Source organism: Dendropsophus ebraccatus, unplaced genomic scaffold (genome assembly GCF_027789765.1).
Source record: "Dendropsophus ebraccatus isolate aDenEbr1 unplaced genomic scaffold, aDenEbr1.pat pat_scaffold_734_ctg1, whole genome shotgun sequence".
In the NCBI taxonomy this organism is placed as follows: Eukaryota; Metazoa; Chordata; class Amphibia; order Anura; family Hylidae; genus Dendropsophus; species Dendropsophus ebraccatus.
The window spans coordinates 12,935-31,553 of record NW_027210333.1 but is presented as its reverse complement, the minus strand read 5'-3'; the positions used below and the strand labels follow the sequence as shown (position 1 = coordinate 31,553).

The 18,619-nt window shown below is 39.7% G+C and overlaps 1 protein-coding gene across 1 annotated transcript in view; it reads left to right on the top strand.

Annotated features, from left to right (window-relative positions):
• The window catches only part of LOC138779380 (low-density lipoprotein receptor-related protein 1B-like), a gene marked incomplete at both ends in the record, with an annotated part of 74,214 nt that overhangs the window by 43,238 nt on the left and 12,357 nt on the right, over window positions 1–18,619 (top strand). The window contains 5 exons of the mRNA XM_069956592.1: window positions 1,524–1,672; window positions 9,872–9,965; window positions 14,548–14,664; window positions 14,783–14,902; window positions 17,170–17,289. Coding sequence (XP_069812693.1) covers window positions 1,524–1,672; window positions 9,872–9,965; window positions 14,548–14,664; window positions 14,783–14,902; window positions 17,170–17,289 — 600 coding nt within the window. The remainder of the gene's footprint in view (window positions 1–1,523; window positions 1,673–9,871; window positions 9,966–14,547; window positions 14,665–14,782; window positions 14,903–17,169; window positions 17,290–18,619) is intronic.

The window sequence follows — 18,619 nt, the reverse complement described above, 5'->3', positions numbered from 1 at the left end:
TACCGGTTGGATGATCTTTCCTACCGCAGTGTTCTGATGCGGGTGCATCAGCGCGCGCCGGCATCAGAACTTCACACAGCACACAATGAAGCTTGCGGCCGGAGCCGCTGGCTTCATTGTGTGAACTGACAGGCCTTTCTGCGGCCGCAATTCACTGAATTGCAGCTGCAGAAAACTGACATGTCAGTTCTTTGCGGCGCCGAATTGGGATCCCGGCCGGAGCGTATACTATGTATATATGCTCTGACCGGGATCCCACAGCAGATAAAGCAATGTTCCACACAGTACAAAGTATGGCCGTTGTTGCCGATTGCCACTTTAACGTAGTGTGAACATAGCCTAAGGCTATGTTCCTTGCGATCAGCAACAACGGCTGTACTTTTTACGAAAGTATACATTGCCTTGTCTTCTATGGAATCCCAATAGCGGCCAAAGAAAACTGACATGTCAGTTGTTTGCGGTGCCGCAAGAGATCCCGTCCGGAGCGTATACTATGTGTATACGCTCCGGACGGGATCTCTTGCGGCACCGCAAACAACTGACATGTCAGTTTTCTTTGGCCGCTATTCAGTGAATAGAAAACCCTGTCACTGCACACTATGGAGCAAGCGGGTCCGGACGCGCGCTCCATAGTGTGCAGTGGGGAGTTCAGATGCGGGTGTGCACGAATGCGCCCGCATCAGAACTCTAAAGCTGCAAAGATGGCCTAAATGATCATTGGTTACTCTTGTCCCAGTAGTGGGGTCTCCCACCTCCTAGGTCTTGATTTTATGCTTTTTTTTTTTTTTTGTGATGGAATAAATAAAGTTTTGTTAATAGTTTTGAATCTTAAGTCATTCATGGATACACAGTTAGATGTTATTTTGTAACAGATAAAGTCTTGACTAATATCCTCCAGATCTTCCCTCATTGTCTCTAGTTATCTCACTTATCCTCCGCGCCGGGTAGGAAGCAATCATTTGTAAATTGATAGGTTGCATCCTCACGGCAATGTGGGCCAGCCCATGAAATAGCTGCTTCCGCTGCCGGCGCAGGTGACAGGTCGGCGTTAATTTGGATGTACTATCCGGCAAAGCTGCAGCTAAATTATCAGGCAGGGACGCTAAATTGTCACTTTGAAGTTCTCTCGAGAAGAAATCAAATAAACAGTAACGTTCTCGCAAGAAAGTTCGACATTTTAATGAACGGCTTAAATGGGAATAAATCTCAGCACGCGGCTACGTGTAACCCAGCGCTAATCTTTCATTTGCTGATGGAGTCAGCGTGCAGGTGTCCCCTCATCTGTATGCATCCTGTCTCACTCGATGGGTTCCTAAATGGCTTTTTATGTAGTGTGCGAGTGGCGGTGTGTTATCACAGTATCATAGGAAGCGTTTTATTAACGGCCAGATACATGTCCTTGTCATAATGCATTTGGTGTAATTCTTTATTAGGTCTCTTCTTCTGTTTAAAGCATCTTATTAAAGAATTCAATTAACTTGATACGTGTGGAAATGTGATGGATTATACCATTGTCTTTGTAGTGCCTGACCACCCTTGTAAGATTAATAACGGAGACTGCAGTCACTTATGTCTATTATCGCCCCACCGGTCACACACCTGTGCCTGCCCAACTAATTTTTACCTCGCAGAAGATAATAAGACGTGCCTGTCTAACTGCACCGCCAGTCAGGTGAGTTCTTCTCGGAGGAAATTATATAGTGTATGATGTGTTCTTCTACGTCTTACCTCTTCTTTACTCATTTTCATAAATGCATATTGTATTTTATGTTACTGCATGAAGAGCAACACTAACCAGGAATAAAATCTCCCAACCATTATAATGTTATCAGTATTATAATAGTTATATTCTTGTATATAGGAGCAGTATTATAGTAGTTATATTTCTGCATATAAGGAGCAGTATTATAATAGTTATATTCTTGTATATAGGAGCAATATTATAGTAGTTATATTCTTATATATAGGAGCAGTATTATAGTAGATATATTTTTGTATATAGGGGGCATTACTATAATAGTTATATTCTTGTATATAGGAGGCAGTATTATAGTAGTTATATTCCTGTATATAGGATCAGTATTATAGTAGTTATATTCCTGTATATAGGGGCAGTATTATAGTAGTTATATTCTTGTATATAGGAGCAGTATTATAATAGTTATATTCTTGTATATAGGAGCAATATTATAGTAGTTATATTCTTATATATAGGAGCAGTATTATAGTAGATATATTTTTGTATATAGGAGCAGTATTATAGTAGTTATATTCCTGTATATAGGAGAAGTATTATAGTAGTTATATTCTTGTATATAGGAGCAGTATTATAGACGTTACATTCTTGTATATAGGGAGCAGTATTATAGAAGTTACATTCTTGTATATAGGAGCAGTATAATAGTAGTTATATTCTTGTATATAGGAGCAGTATTATAGTAGTTATATTCTTGTATATAGGAGGCAGTATTATAGTAGTTATATTCTTGTATATAGGAGCAGTATTATAGTAGTTATATTCTTGTATATAAGAGCAGTGTTATAGTAGTTATATTCTTGTATATAGGAGCAGTATTATAGTAGTTATATTCTTGTATATAGGGGGCAGTATTATAGTAGTTATATTCCTGTATATAGGAGCAGTATTATAGTAGTTATATTCCTGTATATAGGAGAAGTATTATAGTAGTTATATTCTTGTATATAGGAGCAGTATTATAGACGTTACATTCTTGTATATAGGGAGCAGTATTATAGAAGTTACATTCTTGTATATAGGAGCAGTATTATAGTAGTTATATCCCTGTATATAGGGAGCAGTATTATAGTAGTTATATTCCTGTATATAGGGGGCAGTATTATAGTAGTTATATTCCTGTATATAGGGGCAGTAGTATATTAGCTATATTCTTGTATATAGGAGGCAGTATTATAGTATTTATATTCTTCTATATAGGAGCAGTATTATAGTAGTTATATTCTTGTATATAGGAGCAGTAGTATATTAGCTATATTCTTGTATATAGGAGGCAGTATTATAGTAGTTATATTCTTGTATATAGGAGCAGTATTATAGTAGTTATATTCTTGTATATAGGGAGCAGTATTATAGAAGTTACATTCTTGTATATAGGAGCAGTATTATAAAAGTTATATTCTTGTATATAGGGGGAAGTATTATAGTAGTTATATTCTTGTATATAGGAGCAGTATTATAGTAGTTATATTCTTGTATATAGGAGCAGTATTATAGTAGTTATATTCTTGTATATAGGAGCAGTATTATAGTAGTTATATTCTTGTATATAGGAGCAGTATTATAGCAGTTATATTCTTGTATATAGGAGCAGTATTTTAGTAGTTATATTCTTGTATATAGGAGCAGTATTATAGGAGTTATATACTTGTATATAGGGTGTAGCATTATAGTAGTTATATGCTTGTATATAGGAGGCAGTATTATAGTAGTTATATTCTGTATATAGGAGCAGTATTATAGTAGTTATATTCTTGTATATGGGGGGCAGTATTATAGTAGTTATATTCTTGTATATAGGAGGCCGTATTATAGTAGTTATATTCCTGTATATAGTGGGCAGTATTATAGTAGTTGCATTCTTGTATATAGGGGGAAGTATTATAGTAGTTATATTCTTGTTTATAGGGGCAGTATTATAGTAGTTATATTCTTGTATATAGGAGCAGTAGTATAGTGGTTATATTCTTGTATATAAGGGCAGTATTATAGTAGTTACATTCTTGTATATAGGAGGCCGTATTATAGTAGTTATATTCTTGTATATAGGGAGCAGTATGATAGTAGTTATTTTTTTTTGTACATAGAGGGAAGTATTATAGTTATAATAGTTACATTCCTGTATATTAAAAGCAGTGTTACAGTGGGTATAATCTGGTAGGATGCAGTAAGATACGTTTGACACTGAATTATTACCTTACAATAAATGGGATCTTTTGATGCCTTTAATTTGGATAGCATATATGGTCTCCTTATGTTTGGCTGTAAGCATCGGAACCTGTCCACAAGATCTGTCATGGTGACCCTGACTTTTCATACACTTTTTTATAATACTAGCGTCTTTTCACCTTCTTAAGCACCAAAACCCTGATATGATTGTACCCTCTGTGCATCTCCTATAGCTTTGCGCTCTTCCCTAGACAGATGCTATATAATGGTGAACTTATAGTCAATGACAATGATCTTCATACAGGAAAATGCAGGGAGGACACAGTTATTGCCCTCCTTGCACCCTACTATCCTATCCTCCTGGGCTAACAATGCTAGAAGGAAACTTCAGATCATGTTGAAGACAGTCTTAAGAGCCTTACAGATTACATTATGTTCATTGACACATTGGAGACAGGGAGGGGTTAAGAATCAAATGAGAATTGTGTTTGGTTTAAGTTTTTAGGTCAATAAACTGAGATCCCATGGGAAGAAAATATATTCATGTCCTGTCGGTTGTATCTCAGCTAGCCTCCTTCATCTAAGCATTTACTGGGGTATAAAACAACTCGCACATTTTTATTAGCTGGAAGAGACTTATGTTTTCCTCTACCCTGAAAAAAAAAAGGAATTAAGATAAATTATTACATTATAATGTGCAAATTCGTAAAAGTTCATTAAAATTGGATAAATATTTTATGTATTCAGTCCTGGATCTAATTCCCCGTTACCATAATATACTGTACCGCCGCCTGGAATCAATTTTTGCAGTTACAGAATAATTTTTACTCAGCGGCAGAATCCTTCAAGCAGGTGTCTCTTCTCTCCTCTTTTTTTTTTTTTGTAACTAATTCCCTTAAAGGATAATCACATCCAAAATGTGAATTCAGCAGAAATAAACTAAAATAGGAATAATAAAATTCGAGATGAAAAGGTTTTATGCCATTTTTGACAATCGCTGCCATTTGTCTTATACTTCCAGGCGCCGTCATTGTGGCTGAAAGTTAAATGGACAAGAGAACTTTCTGCATTGAGTCGATCTCCGGGCTCCAGCCTAAGGGCTTACATACTTTATATGTCACCTATAAAATGTTATAAACACATACTACACATTTATATTACTCATTTCTCAAGGATTTTTACATTCCAATACTTTGACTGATCCCGGTATCGGTCTATCCCTGTGAATTGTTGCCTCACCAACAGGTCAAGTTTTGAGGATTTCCCATACAAAGAACACCTGTGATAATACCTAATCCACTGAGTTATATTATATCACCTGTGATAATACCTGATGCACTGAGCATAATTATATCACCTGTGATAATACCTGAGTATAATTATATCACCTGTGATAATACCTGATGCACCGAGTATATTCGAGTAGATCACCTCTAAAATGCTAAGAAAATCCTCAAAAATTGAGAAACACTGGTCTAGAATAAGTAATCCTAGAAATCGGTGATCAACAGAAGTCAATGGTCTACAGCAAAGCTCCATAGAATTCTACACTCTATAGCACGGCTCCATAGAAGCTGATCATCTACGGTAAATCACTAAAAATATTATTGTCTACAGTAAGGCCTTAAAGACCTCTCAGGTCTACAGTAAGATCCTGCAATGTTTTGGGATCTACAGTAAGCTACAGTACATAAAAGTCAGTGGTATATAGTAAAAGACCATTGAACTTTTGAGTCTACAGCAAGGCCCAATAGAAGTATCTGGTCTACAATAAGACCCATGGAAGACTATAGTCTACAGTAAGTCCCCATTAAAGTCTTTGATCTACATTACAGCCCCATAGTATCTACAGTGTACCTAAGGCCACATAAAAGTCTATACTCTACAGTAAGGCCCCATTGAAGTATCTCGTCTAGTAATGCCCCTTGGAAAAAAAAAAAAAAAAAAAAAAAACGACATGTGGTCTACAGTAAGGCCTCATACACGTCTGTGATCTACAGTAAAACCCTATAGAAATCAATGATTTACAGTGAAACCCATGTTAGGTCTCATAAAAGTCTATAGTATACAATAAGACCCGATAAAAGTCTATAGTTTAGAAGCCTTTAATAAATTGTAATGCCCCACTGAATTCTATGATATATAGTAAGGACCCACAGAAGGTCTGGGGTCCACAGCAAGACTCATAGAAATCTATGATCTACATTGAAGCATCTGTATAGCCCAATAAAAGACTGTTGTATACAGTAAGGCCACAACGGGGTCTATGATCTACAATAAGGTCCTATAAAAGTTTGTGATCTTCAGTACAGCCACACAGAAGCCTGGGATTTACATTAAGGCCCCATAGAAGTCTAGGATCTACATTAGGCCATATAGACGCTATGGTCTACAGTAACGTTTCATAGAAACCTCTGTAGCAAAATTTATACAAATTCACACTATTGCAAGAAATAGGCAAAATTGTACAGAAGCCCAGTATATACCTCCAGGAATCTTCTTAAATGGCAACTCGGGCAAAGGTCTTTTTAATATACAGTATATGCCCAGGGATGTGGGGCTTAAAAATAAAGCAGACTTCCTACCTGGCTCCTGCAACACCATTGGTGCCTCAGACAATCTGTCCCGCGGTGCAGCTGCTTCTCGGACCTTTTGTCGCGACGTTGGCTGGGTGGGATTGCAAGGTCACAACAACAATTCCCAGAAGTGGCCACACAGCAGGACGGAGCGGGTGACATACCAACAGGGTCGGGGGAGCCAGGGAGGTAAGTCTGCTTTATTATTTTTAAACTTCCAATCCCTGGGCATATATTATAAAAGACTCCTGCCTGGAGTATCCCTTTATTTTTTTTTTATTTTTTTTTTTTAGTAAAAGTTTACATAAAAAGAAAAAGACTAACTTGATAATAAAGCTATAACTTATTTCATAAAAAGGCTTCAACTTTTCTTCAGCTATAACATACTACACAGTTTAGCAGCATGATATTGCAGCATACAGCCACAACATACAGTACTATGCAATGCAGTTTATATTCCCCACTTGATCTACTGACTTGTGTCATTCCCCATAAACTTTACGAGCTTTGGTGTGTCCATAATAAATACCATACCATTAAACATAAGCACATGTAAAACCTATTGTGCTATACACCGCCACATCATAAAAACATCCCGGCTCGCATCTGGATTGCTTAATTGATGAAATGTATTATACGTCTATTGTCTAGTCCTGAGCCGGCTGCCTGCATTCATAAAGCAGGATTTACAGACGCGTATAATTCCCATCGTGTCTACGAACACTTTACAAATACATTAGGAAGTCTGATAAGAGACCCCAGACTAATCATTCACCTGTACTTGTAATGTTCTTCCGCTATTGACTGTCAATAGGTAATTGAAACAACCAGCGCCGCTTCTTTGTTGACCAGATGTTGTCGACAGAAATAATTTATCTAATTCTTCGGTCAACAATGGAAACAAGATCTTCCTAGCAGATGAGAGTGATGATTCAATGGTTCTTCAGCCAGTAAACAGTCTAGAGGACAGCTGCGTGCTGCGGAATATACGGTATTTTGCTACCGGTGATTGAATCGCTTACTTGTCATAAAAATCAAGTGTCAAGAATGTAAAGAGGCCGTCTACTTTATACAACCCATTTGGGGGCATATGGACGGTAATTGAGAGGTTCCACAGTCAGGTCTCCTTTTGTAATCCCTTGTGGATGAGCCTTGATGGTGAAGTCATTGCCAGAGAAAGTGTTTCAATGAAAAAGTGAGGATCCGGCACTCCAAATAATAGAATAAAAATCCAAAATTTTATTAGGACATGTTAAAAACCAGCTGAGCAACTCATGCTGTGTGGCCTGGTGGACTGACGCGTTTCGCGCATGCGCGCTTAATCATAGTCTAATGGTCAGTGTATGGCCAAGGATTTAAAAACAAGTAATGGCCAATGAGATTTCTCCCAGTGCAAGTGTGTGCAGATGGGAGGAGTGCGTACAATCAGTAATGAGATTCTACGTGTGCACTGCACGGTTGACGCTGCGGCTAATTCACATTGTGAGATGTGAGTGCGCCAAGCGCCAACACATGCTGTAGGTCTATCCACAATTGCAGCGTAATGGAGAGGGTGTATGATAGCATACGATGAGCGTAAGAGCATGAAGCTGAGTAAGTGGCTAGGTCATATGTTAATTGAAAAAAGTAAAATTCTGTCCTTTATGTCACCTCTTTGTTGGATTACTTATAGTACATCAATATTTGTACAAAATTTGGTGCAATCGTGGCAAACACTATTTTTGACGGAACCCCTTTGCCTCTGAGCTAGGGATGGTCCGAAACTGTCTAGGTTCGGGTTGGTATGACCCCGAACGCTTGGCATCAGATTCCCGCTGTCTGCCCGCTCCGTGCAGCGAGTGGATACAGCGGGAGGACTATGGCTATGGCTGCATCCCAGTTTTCCAGGCGGTCCTCCCGCTGTATCCACCCTCTCCACGGAGAGGGCAGACAGCGGGAATCATTGCCGAGAGTTCGGGTTCGTACGAACCCAAACCGAACTCGGTTCGGACCATCCCTACTCTGAGCTGCTTAAGGTGCAAAAAAGTATCTAAGGCGCACAATGAATGTGATGCAAGTCATGAATGGAGAGTTTTCCAAAACTACATTTAGATTATTTGAATAAAGTTTTTGTGCATAAATTCTTGTCGTCTATTGGCATCAATTTAGATTTAGAGTTACGGGCAAAATGGCCATCAGTAGATGAACTGCCTTACTGCTGGCGCTGGTACCTCACCTTCATTCATGCATGCTTAACAAGCTAAAATCATGAAATCATTGACTTTTAAATCACTTTCTTTTCTTCCAAAATCCCTAAAATTGCACAGAACAATGAGTTTTGTAAGCTAGCAGCTTTCTTCCTTATGTTTAACCTGAAGAAGAATACAATGCTATTTTGGGATTTCGGAAAATTGTTGTGGTTTGCGTCCCTACAAATGAAGCATTGCCTTTCCTTTTTTTAGCTTCTGCTCTTATCAGATAAACTTGGCTTCAATGAGGGGAAATATACAGTAGTTTCCCACCAGCATTAGCCTCACATGGTCTCATTTGATAGAAGCCTAGTTGGGTCATTGAGTGTAACAATGTTGTGTCTTCAGTCAAGACCAGTAAAAACCAAACATGAAAGACTTAATGACCAGAAATCCCAATACTATGTTCTGACATTTTGGTATACAGTGAACCTTTAAGTCTCTTGAAACGTGAAGACCAGACAATGCCTGAAGTGTCTGAGACCTTATAGTTTAGAATTTCTTATGTCGTCATTGGGGAAGACAGAGTCAATTGTAAGGAACTCCACTGACAGCAAAGCACAATAAACATGAAACTTCAAGGACTACTGGATCTTCACACCCAAGAGATTTGTCACATGAAAAAGAACTCATAGTTATTTTCCTTCAGCCTGTGAAATGTGGGGCATCTGGATTAAGGCTTCAAATTAGAAATATACGATTGACTACTTCCTACAACTTACAGAGATTACTACCTGTCACGCATGGATTTACATAAGTAACAGAGCTGATTGAGTATCGGGCGATAGATGTTGCTCGTTTGATTTTGGACACACGGCAGATTGTTTTTGTTTTTTTTTGACACATTCATTCCAGCTAGCATCGAAAAGTCACAGATTTGCTTTCCAAAGCTCATAACAGGTTTAGCTAACTATGGAACGTCTGTCACATTTAGATTCACTGAGAAGCTCTCTGTAAGGAACTTCAAAGAAACCAAGGCTTTGAAACACTCGAGTAATTCCACCGTTCCATGCTTGCGAAAACATCTATCATATTAAATAGGCCATAACTTAACCGAAAACAGAATTATAAATCTTCAACAATAATCATTCATCACAGCAAAGCTATTATTAAATCATTAATGGAAGGTTATTTTCTTTCAGTTCCGCTGCAATACAGATAAATGTATTCCATTCTGGTGGAAATGCGACACAGTAGACGACTGTGGTGATGGATCCGATGAGCCTCCCGAATGCCGTGAGTATACTTTTTAATATAAAGGTTCTTGATAAGTTGTGTCACAGCTTGGGGGTTCCTGAGCTCATTGTTCTTGGAATGGAATCCTTAATAGTTATAGCTGTTCTTCATGACACTTTGGACCATATAAAGGATTTCTATCCTATAGAGCAGTTCTACTCTGGGTCGCTTTCGCACCAAAACACTGTTATTCCTTATAAGCCCAACAACACCTAATTGCTTACCAACTTGTTCTCTGTTCTTCTTGGCTCAGTATTATCATGAAGCCATTAAGGGTTGCAATCTGAGAAACTGAGTCCTCCATTATTGGGTCAATTTCCCACCAAAACACAGCCACCACTGCCTACCTACCTTCAAGCCTAGCTGCTGTTATTCCCCACTCATAGTAAGCATTAGAGTTGAGCAAATTTGAGCCATACGCTGTGTCCATGTTTTCCCAGACTCCCTAGGGCTTCATCCAATTTCAGCAGCCACCGGTAATTAACAACTCAAGTCATCGCATAAAAATAGGATGGTGTTCTTGAAGTAACTTATGAATATAATTCATAGTCATATAAGTCATAAGTCAAATGGTTTCTACCTTACAATGCAGTCAAATTATTGGTTTTCTTACCCACCAAGCCATGACTGCCCTTCACAGCCCCAGATCCGCCAATGTTTCCTTATCACCTATTGATATTGCCTCATTATCCTCAATCAAATTGGGAATATATATTTTTTTTTTTTTACACTTTTATAAGGCTGCGTTCACACTACGTATATTTCAGTCAGTATATTTCAGTCAGTATTGCAACCAAAACCAGGAGTGGATTAAAAACACAGAAAGGATCTGTTCACACAATGTTGAAATTGAGTGGATGGCCGCCATATAACAGTAAATAACTGCCATTATTTCAATATAACAGCCGTTGTTCTAAAATAACAGCAAATATTTGCCATTAAATGGCGGCCATCCACTCAATTTCAACATTGTGTGAACAGATCCTTTCTGTGTTTTTAATCCACTCCTGATTTTGGTTGAAATACTGACTGAAATATACTGACTGAAATATACATAGTGTGAACGCAGCCGGGCCCGGGTTTCTATAAGAGATGAGTGAACCTGGAGCATGCTCAGGTTCATCCGAACCCGAACGTTCGGCATCTGATTAGCGGGGGCTGCTGAACTTGGATAAAGCTCTAAGGTTGTCTGGAAAACATGGATACAGCTGGATATCCATATTTTCCACATAGCCTTAGGACTTTATCCAACTTCAGCAGCCAATCAAATGCTGAATGCTCGGGTTTGGATGAACCTGAGCATTCTCCAGGTTCACTCATCTCTAGTTTCTATCTTACATGCCAAACCTATTATACTGTATGCCCACTTTTCCAACAAACCACCACCATCAACCACCCAAACACCCACCTATCCACCACTACCCATACCTACAGTTTCTACAGACCAGATCTATTGCTGTATGTGGTGTTTTTCCCAACAAACCGTCATTGACAACTACAAACTCCATCAACTGGGCTATAGCTTAGAATATTTAAAGCCACATTAAAAAATCTGAAATTGAGTCTAAAGGCAGGCACTGACAACAAACTCCAATGTCTGTGTCAATTGCTCTTTACTGCGCCTTTACTCAGCTTGATTAATCATGTTTCAGGCCTTTACATTCATCATATCTACTGTGTGGACTTGATATTTTTAGTAAACGAGGCACCGATTTGCTACACTGACACTCGTTTACTGTACCTATTAGACGGCCCGATAATCAGGCAGTAAGGGCTGCATGGACATCATTAGCGATGCCCATGCAGCCCTTACCCAGACATTTGACATCTTACCGGGAAGCTGTGAAGCACAGGAGAGAAGACCAGGAGCGGGGAGAGGAAAGGTGTCAGGTGTTTGGGCAGTCATCAGCCGCACATTGCTATTACATTTAGAGATGCGCAGTCGGCGCCTGACGATTTGAGGTCCAAACCTAAACCAACGATCAGCCAATGATCGTTTCATCGACTGATCGTTGTTTCTATTACACAGAGCAATAATCGGCCTAAACGGCCCGATTTGGGCCATGCATCTTTGCCATGTGCTCAGATATTTAGGCCACAAGCTGCCACATGCAAAACAAAACCACCCCCACATATAGTTAGTAGACAATAGACCTGTCATTTTGCCTATTATACAGCAGCCTGAAAAGCTAAATCATGGTCGTCTCATCTGTATTAATCAGAATCCAGCTTTATGCTCGACCTCTGTTGATTGGTCAAAAGTTTGCTCGATGCTTCTCTCCGTAATATAAGAACATAATGCATTATTTTTGTTATTCTTTGAGGTAAAACTATATAAATCTATCTATAATTCAGAGGCTGTGAATAATTATGGCTCGCCCTGTTACATCATTCCGCACATGTATAGCGCTCACGCTCTTGAACTAATTAGCACCTCCTGCTACAGTGCCAGGTTCTTTAAAATGTGCAAAAAAGTTCCGAATGCAAAACAACTTCACACTTCACTACCTGCTAGAGAACCGGCATCAAAATTAAACAGGAACAGGATTTGCACATAAAATATAGGACGCTTTGGTTAATTACCTAGCATATTAAGCAACTCCGCTCTGCTGTTGGCAGACATCAAGAATTGGGATTGACATAATGAATGTAAGACGTGCATGTTGACGTGTCTGCAGGATGTTCTTTTATTATTGTAAAACAAATGCATTGTTTAATTCACAAAGCCTCGTTTTTCATTGTCTTGCAGCTGTTTGATTATTCTTAAAGGGATTGTTCATTTCTTTTTCTTTTTTTACAAACCACATACATAATTAATGTACCGTTCATTAAAACTTTGTGAAAACATTACTTTATGTATCTTGTACTGATTATAAGTTACAGCATGTATTATACTCCAGAGCTGCTCTCAGTATTATGATGGGATCACTTTATACATACATTATATTACTTTTCCTGTACTGATCCTAAATTATATCCTTCATTGTACTCCAGAGCTGCACTCACTATTCTGCTGGTGGGGTCACTGTGTACATACATTATATTACTTTTCCTGTACTGATCCTGAGTTATATCCTTCATTGTACTCCAGCGCTGCACTCACTATTCTGCTGGTGGGGTCACTGTGTACATACATTACATTACTTATCCTATACTAATCCTGAGTTACATTCTGTATTATTCTCCAGAGCTGTATTTACTATTCTGCTGGTGGGGTCACTGTGTACATACATTACATTACTGATCCTGTACTGATCCTGAGTTACATCCTGCATTATTTTCCAGAGCTCCACTCACTATTCTGCTGGTGGGGTCATTGTGTACATACATTACATTACTTATCCTGAACTGATCCTGAGTTACATCCTGTATTATACTCCAGAGCTGCACTCACTATTCTGCTGGTGGGGTCACTGTGTACATACATTACATTACTTATCCTGTACTGATCCTGAGTTACATCCTGTATTAGGCCATATTCCCACTATGCAAGTTCTGAAGTAATCATGGCCGTTACAACAATGGCCGTGATTCCTACGGAACTTGCGTAGTGCTGCCTTTTAAGGAATCCCGGGCCGGAGTGTATACATCCCAAGCGGCACCACAAGAAACTGACATGTCACTTTTCTGTGGCTGCTATTCAACTGTGGTAGGTGATTATGCAAATTGAGCTGTGTTTTTGATGGGGGGGGAGGGGGGGCGGTGTCATAACACAACCCACAACTTAACAACTTCCATACTTATCTATTCAGTCTCCTTCCCCCAGTTTTGAGCTGCTGCTTTCTGTTGAAGACACAAATCTGTGTGTGAGGATTTCATCTCCCCCTTTTCTCTCCTCCCTTCCAAGGTGGCTCATGTAAGCAACTTTGCAGAAACTCTGTAATGCCGGGAGGCATCATCACAGTGACTTTCTTAGCAACTTGACCTTAGATTAACCCTCCCAGCATTACAAAGAAGCCACAAAGTTGCAGATACAGCTTGCCAGGGAGTTGTTTACATCATCTGTCTCAGAAGGGAGGGGAGAGGAGGGGGAGACAAAGAAAAAAGCTCACACACAGTTTTTTGTGTCTTCAGCAGAAAGCAGCAGTTGAGAACTTGGAGAAGAAAACTGATTAGATAATAACAAGTATAGAAGGAATTGTTTGTCTCACCATGGGCAGCAACATATCAAATGTTATGCTTGAGTGGAACTTTCCAGATGCATTGCATGCTGACCCTCAGGCCCCCTAATCAGTGGTCATCATTAGAATCAGTAATGTGAATAACTTACAAATTTCCCACTTCAACTCTCAGCTGCCGATTCTACTCGTTTTTCATCTGCAGCCATGTTTTCGCTGCGGTTACAGCCATTTTTACCCCCGTATATCATTTCTCAAAAAACGAGCCTCTGTATCCTTGATATATTTCTCATCATTCTGATCTAATGCAGAATAAAGGTTCCTTTTTATTTATCCAACAGTTCTGTCAATGATTATATGACTTGACTGATGTACAAGAGCCCCTTTCCTGTCCTACTAGTACATAAAAGTGATTGCAATCCTGCCTTCCCTCATAAATTAGAATACATTTTCTATTTTTACAGCTGAATTCAAGTGCCAGCCGGGGAGGTTTCAATGCGGCAGTGGACTTTGCGCCCTCCCGGCTTTTATCTGCGATGGAGAAAACGATTGTGGGGACAATTCCGATGAACTCAACTGTGGTAGGTGATTATGCAAAGCGAGCTGCATGAAAGAGGCGCGCGAAGATTGCCGCGGCTCCTCTTAGTTTCAGGAGAAAAAGTTACTTATGATTTCGTGAATCCCTTTTTTTCCTCTCAGACACCTACGCCTGTCTATCGGGTCAATTCAAATGCACCAAGAAACAGAAATGCATCCCCATAAATCTGCGGTGCAACGGGCAGAACGACTGCGGAGATGAAGAAGACGAGATTGATTGCCGTAAGTTAACCGTGATCATTATGCAAATGTGCGGAAGTAACAGACAAAATTAAATAACTAAATTGGATTGTTTGTTTCCTCTTGTGATATCAGTCAACTTCCCCGAGCTATAAATCAATGGGAGTTGTATGACGGAATCTTTGTGAAAGCTCGATATTTCTATAAGGTAGCAATGGGGGAGAGACTTTTCGTTCAATAGGAGTTCATGAGTATTTTTCATCAGTCCTAAGCCAAGTACCGTTACTAAAATAATTTACATCTAATTGCCCTACTTGAGAGTAATGGCTACCAGTAGGGATGAGTGAATTTGCAGTAGGAACTAATCACTTTGTTCCTATCTGCATTCAGTTTATCAGGTGTGGGCTTTGAAATCTGCTCCACTCCGTGCCGATCCTCCCTGGGTGCTGCAAAAAGATGGATCCATTCATAGGAAACTTTTTGCAGTTTTCCAGAACTGGATTCATCTTTTCCCAGCACCCAGAAACACCCAGAGCGGAGCAGACTTCAAAGCACACAGCCTGATATGCAGAATGCAGATAGGAACAAAGCGATTCATTCCTACTGAAAATTCACTCATCTCTAGTTACCAGTGTTCACCCTCTTGACAATCCATAGACTGCAACTATATACTGTAGGTAGACTATCAAGTCAGTGGTCACCTTTGCTTAGTCCTCAGCAGGGCATGTGGTCAAGTTCATCATGACCACCTCCTTGACAATCTATAGACTGGATTATAATAGGTCAGTTTCGGGTGGTAGCCCGGAGCCCTGAGCTCCTGGGGGGCCCATGGCCACCCAAAAAGACTTCAGTGGAGTATTGTCTCCTGGCTTCAGTTCTGCCATGATTTGCAAAAAAATGTATGCTTTTTTACCACAACTTTGGACAAATCAGGGCATCATGACATTATCTATCCTGTACTATGAACACCATGCTAGTGCTGCCATAGTTTCAGTGGGGTGGGGGGCCCAGGCTTGGTGAACAGCTTGGGGCCTATGGTAAAGTTAATCCGCCCCTGGCTGATAGGTATCTAGGTAGTCAAGGTGATGGTCACAACCACAATCAAAAGGATGCTCAGATTTATGCTGTAATGGGCGCCATCCCCTAATAATCCATAGACTGCAACCATGAAGGTATGCCATCGTTGCTTAGTCCTCAACAGGGCTCAGGTTCATAGTGAACATCCCCCTTGACAGTCCTTAGACTGCATCTATATAACTAGGCTATAAAGATGATGTCCACTACTAGATGTGAACAAACCAAGCTTCACAAACTGCAAACTGATCATTCTGTTTCAGTATGAATATTGAATAAACAAGAAGATACTATAGACCATTGAGTTTATCGTCGCTTTTTTCCCTTTCTATATAGATTTATGTGTATTATGTGTATATGTCTTATGCCGCTGAGCACCAAGATTGCTTCCTGAACTATTAACTCTTCATATACCGGGTAGAGACCTCCCCTGCATTTGGTGGTAGTGTTAGGTGTTTATTCCTTTTTATGTGGATACCTTTAAATATGGCTAGTTAGATTAGCTAGATGTTATATAGTAATATAGTAGACAGATAACTAGAGTGCCCCCTGATTGGCAAAGTGAAGGGTGCCTACTCCACCTATTTCATTCTAATTTTTGCATGTTTCATCCCTTGAAGAGACATGTAAATGAAACATACAAAAATTAGAATGAAAAAAAGCAATACATTACTGCAAGACAGATTAGAACTCTGGCAGTATGCCATCAATTGACAAGGTGTTTGGTTCAAACATCGAGCTCAACTTAGCACCCAACCGAGCATGCTTAAACAACACCAATCTTTTTATATACTAGAGATTTTAAGTAACAAAAAGAAACAAACCTATTTTTATTCACATATAGTTGGACTAGAAAAGACGGAAAGCATAAGTTGCTATCCAGAAAGATTCAGTCCTCCAAACGTCCTCCTCCACCGTATGTAGGCACAAGGTTTGCCTTAAACCCTTTCTAAGCTTGCTTCAATTTATTACAATCCTCGCATAAGCCTACACACTAGAAAGGAAATCTATAAATTATTTAAAGTCCTAATCTTACCCAGATACATGTAAAGCTGCCGAGTTTTCCCACCTACTCGAGATATACAGTGAGAACAATCCATATTTCAGTGTATGCTTAATGGAATTTTTTACCTTAACACTCGCTGCATACGAATCTCCGGAATATCTGTTCTATATTAAAATGTTCAGTTATTAAAATGGATGAATTCAACTTTCTCTATTTTTCCCCCCTGTAGCTGAAAACAGCTGCTCCCCTGACCACTTCCAATGTAAAACTACAAAGCATTGTATATCTAAACTCTGGGTGTGTGATGAAGATGCCGACTGTGCGGATGGATCCGATGAAGCCAACTGTGGTGAGCATCAACCATCGAGCATGTGTCTTGCGGGTACATGAACGGCAGACAAGGACCCTTTGTCTATAAAGCCTTTGATTCCGCGCTCAGCCCCTTCTCAGTTTTCAGTTGTGTCAAACTGCGGGACACGTTAATTAATATTTTTGTAGTATTGTTCATTTTTTAGGCTGTGGTGAAAAGTGGTGTAATAAAAAGTGAGCAACACTATGCAATCACATTAGAAATTGGTTAAACTTACCAAACAAGTTGGCCAAATAATGGTAGATTGTGGTCCGGTTGTTCAGATCCTACAAATTACTAGAATGAGCCAGGAGAGCTCATAGGGCTTACTGTTTGTCTTCCCGAATCACTGGTCTCTCTATTTCGATGTAGAAGGTGGATTAAATAATAAGTTAATAGAGCCCGTCTCCTGCAGTTAGACTGGGAGAGCAGAAAGATGGTGAGACAAGTGCTAAGCCGATAGCACCCTCCTATTTCTGAGATACATGTTTATAATTTGTCTGATAATTCATTTAATATTCACATGGGTGTGAACATAACTTTAAAGGAGAAGTTCCATGGAAGGACAAAAACTGCAGGCAGGCTGGTGGGGGCAGGAAAATAATAAGGAACTGAACTGATCTGTCCCTGTGCCTCTGATGTGCTGGTCCTGGGTCCCGTTCATTTCAGCTTGGGTCTGGGTTCCCTCTTCTTCTCCCTCTATACAGCCCCCATCAGACAGACCATCAGCAGATTTGGTCTTCAATACCATCTTTATGCTGATGACACCCAGCTATATACTTCTTCCCATGACATCCCCCCTGCAAAATACTTGACTGTCTATCCGCTCTCTCTAACACTGTGACCTCTCTATTTCTAAAACTCAACCTTTCTAAAACTAAACTTCTTGTATTCCCGCCCTCACCAACCCAAACCTGACATCTCCCTCTCAGTCTGTGGTACTAGCATAACTCCTGAGCATCAAGCTTGATATCTGGGGGTTATGCTAGACTCTAATCTATCCTTCACTCCCTATATCCAAGCCCTTGCACACTCCTGTCATCTACATCTTAAAAACATCTCCAGAATCTGCCCATTTCTCACCACTGACACCACTCTGACTCTGACTGTCGCCCTGATTCATTCCCGACTTGACTATTGTAACTCCCTGCTATTCGGTTTTCCTTTCTCTAAGCTCTCCCCTCTCCAGTCTATCCTTAACGCAGCAGCCAGACTAATCTTCCTCTCCAGCCGTTACACTGACGTCTCCCCTCTGTGCCAGTCACTGCACTGGTTACCCATTAAGTCCAGAATTCACTTTAAACTCCTCACCCTCACCCATAAAGTTCTC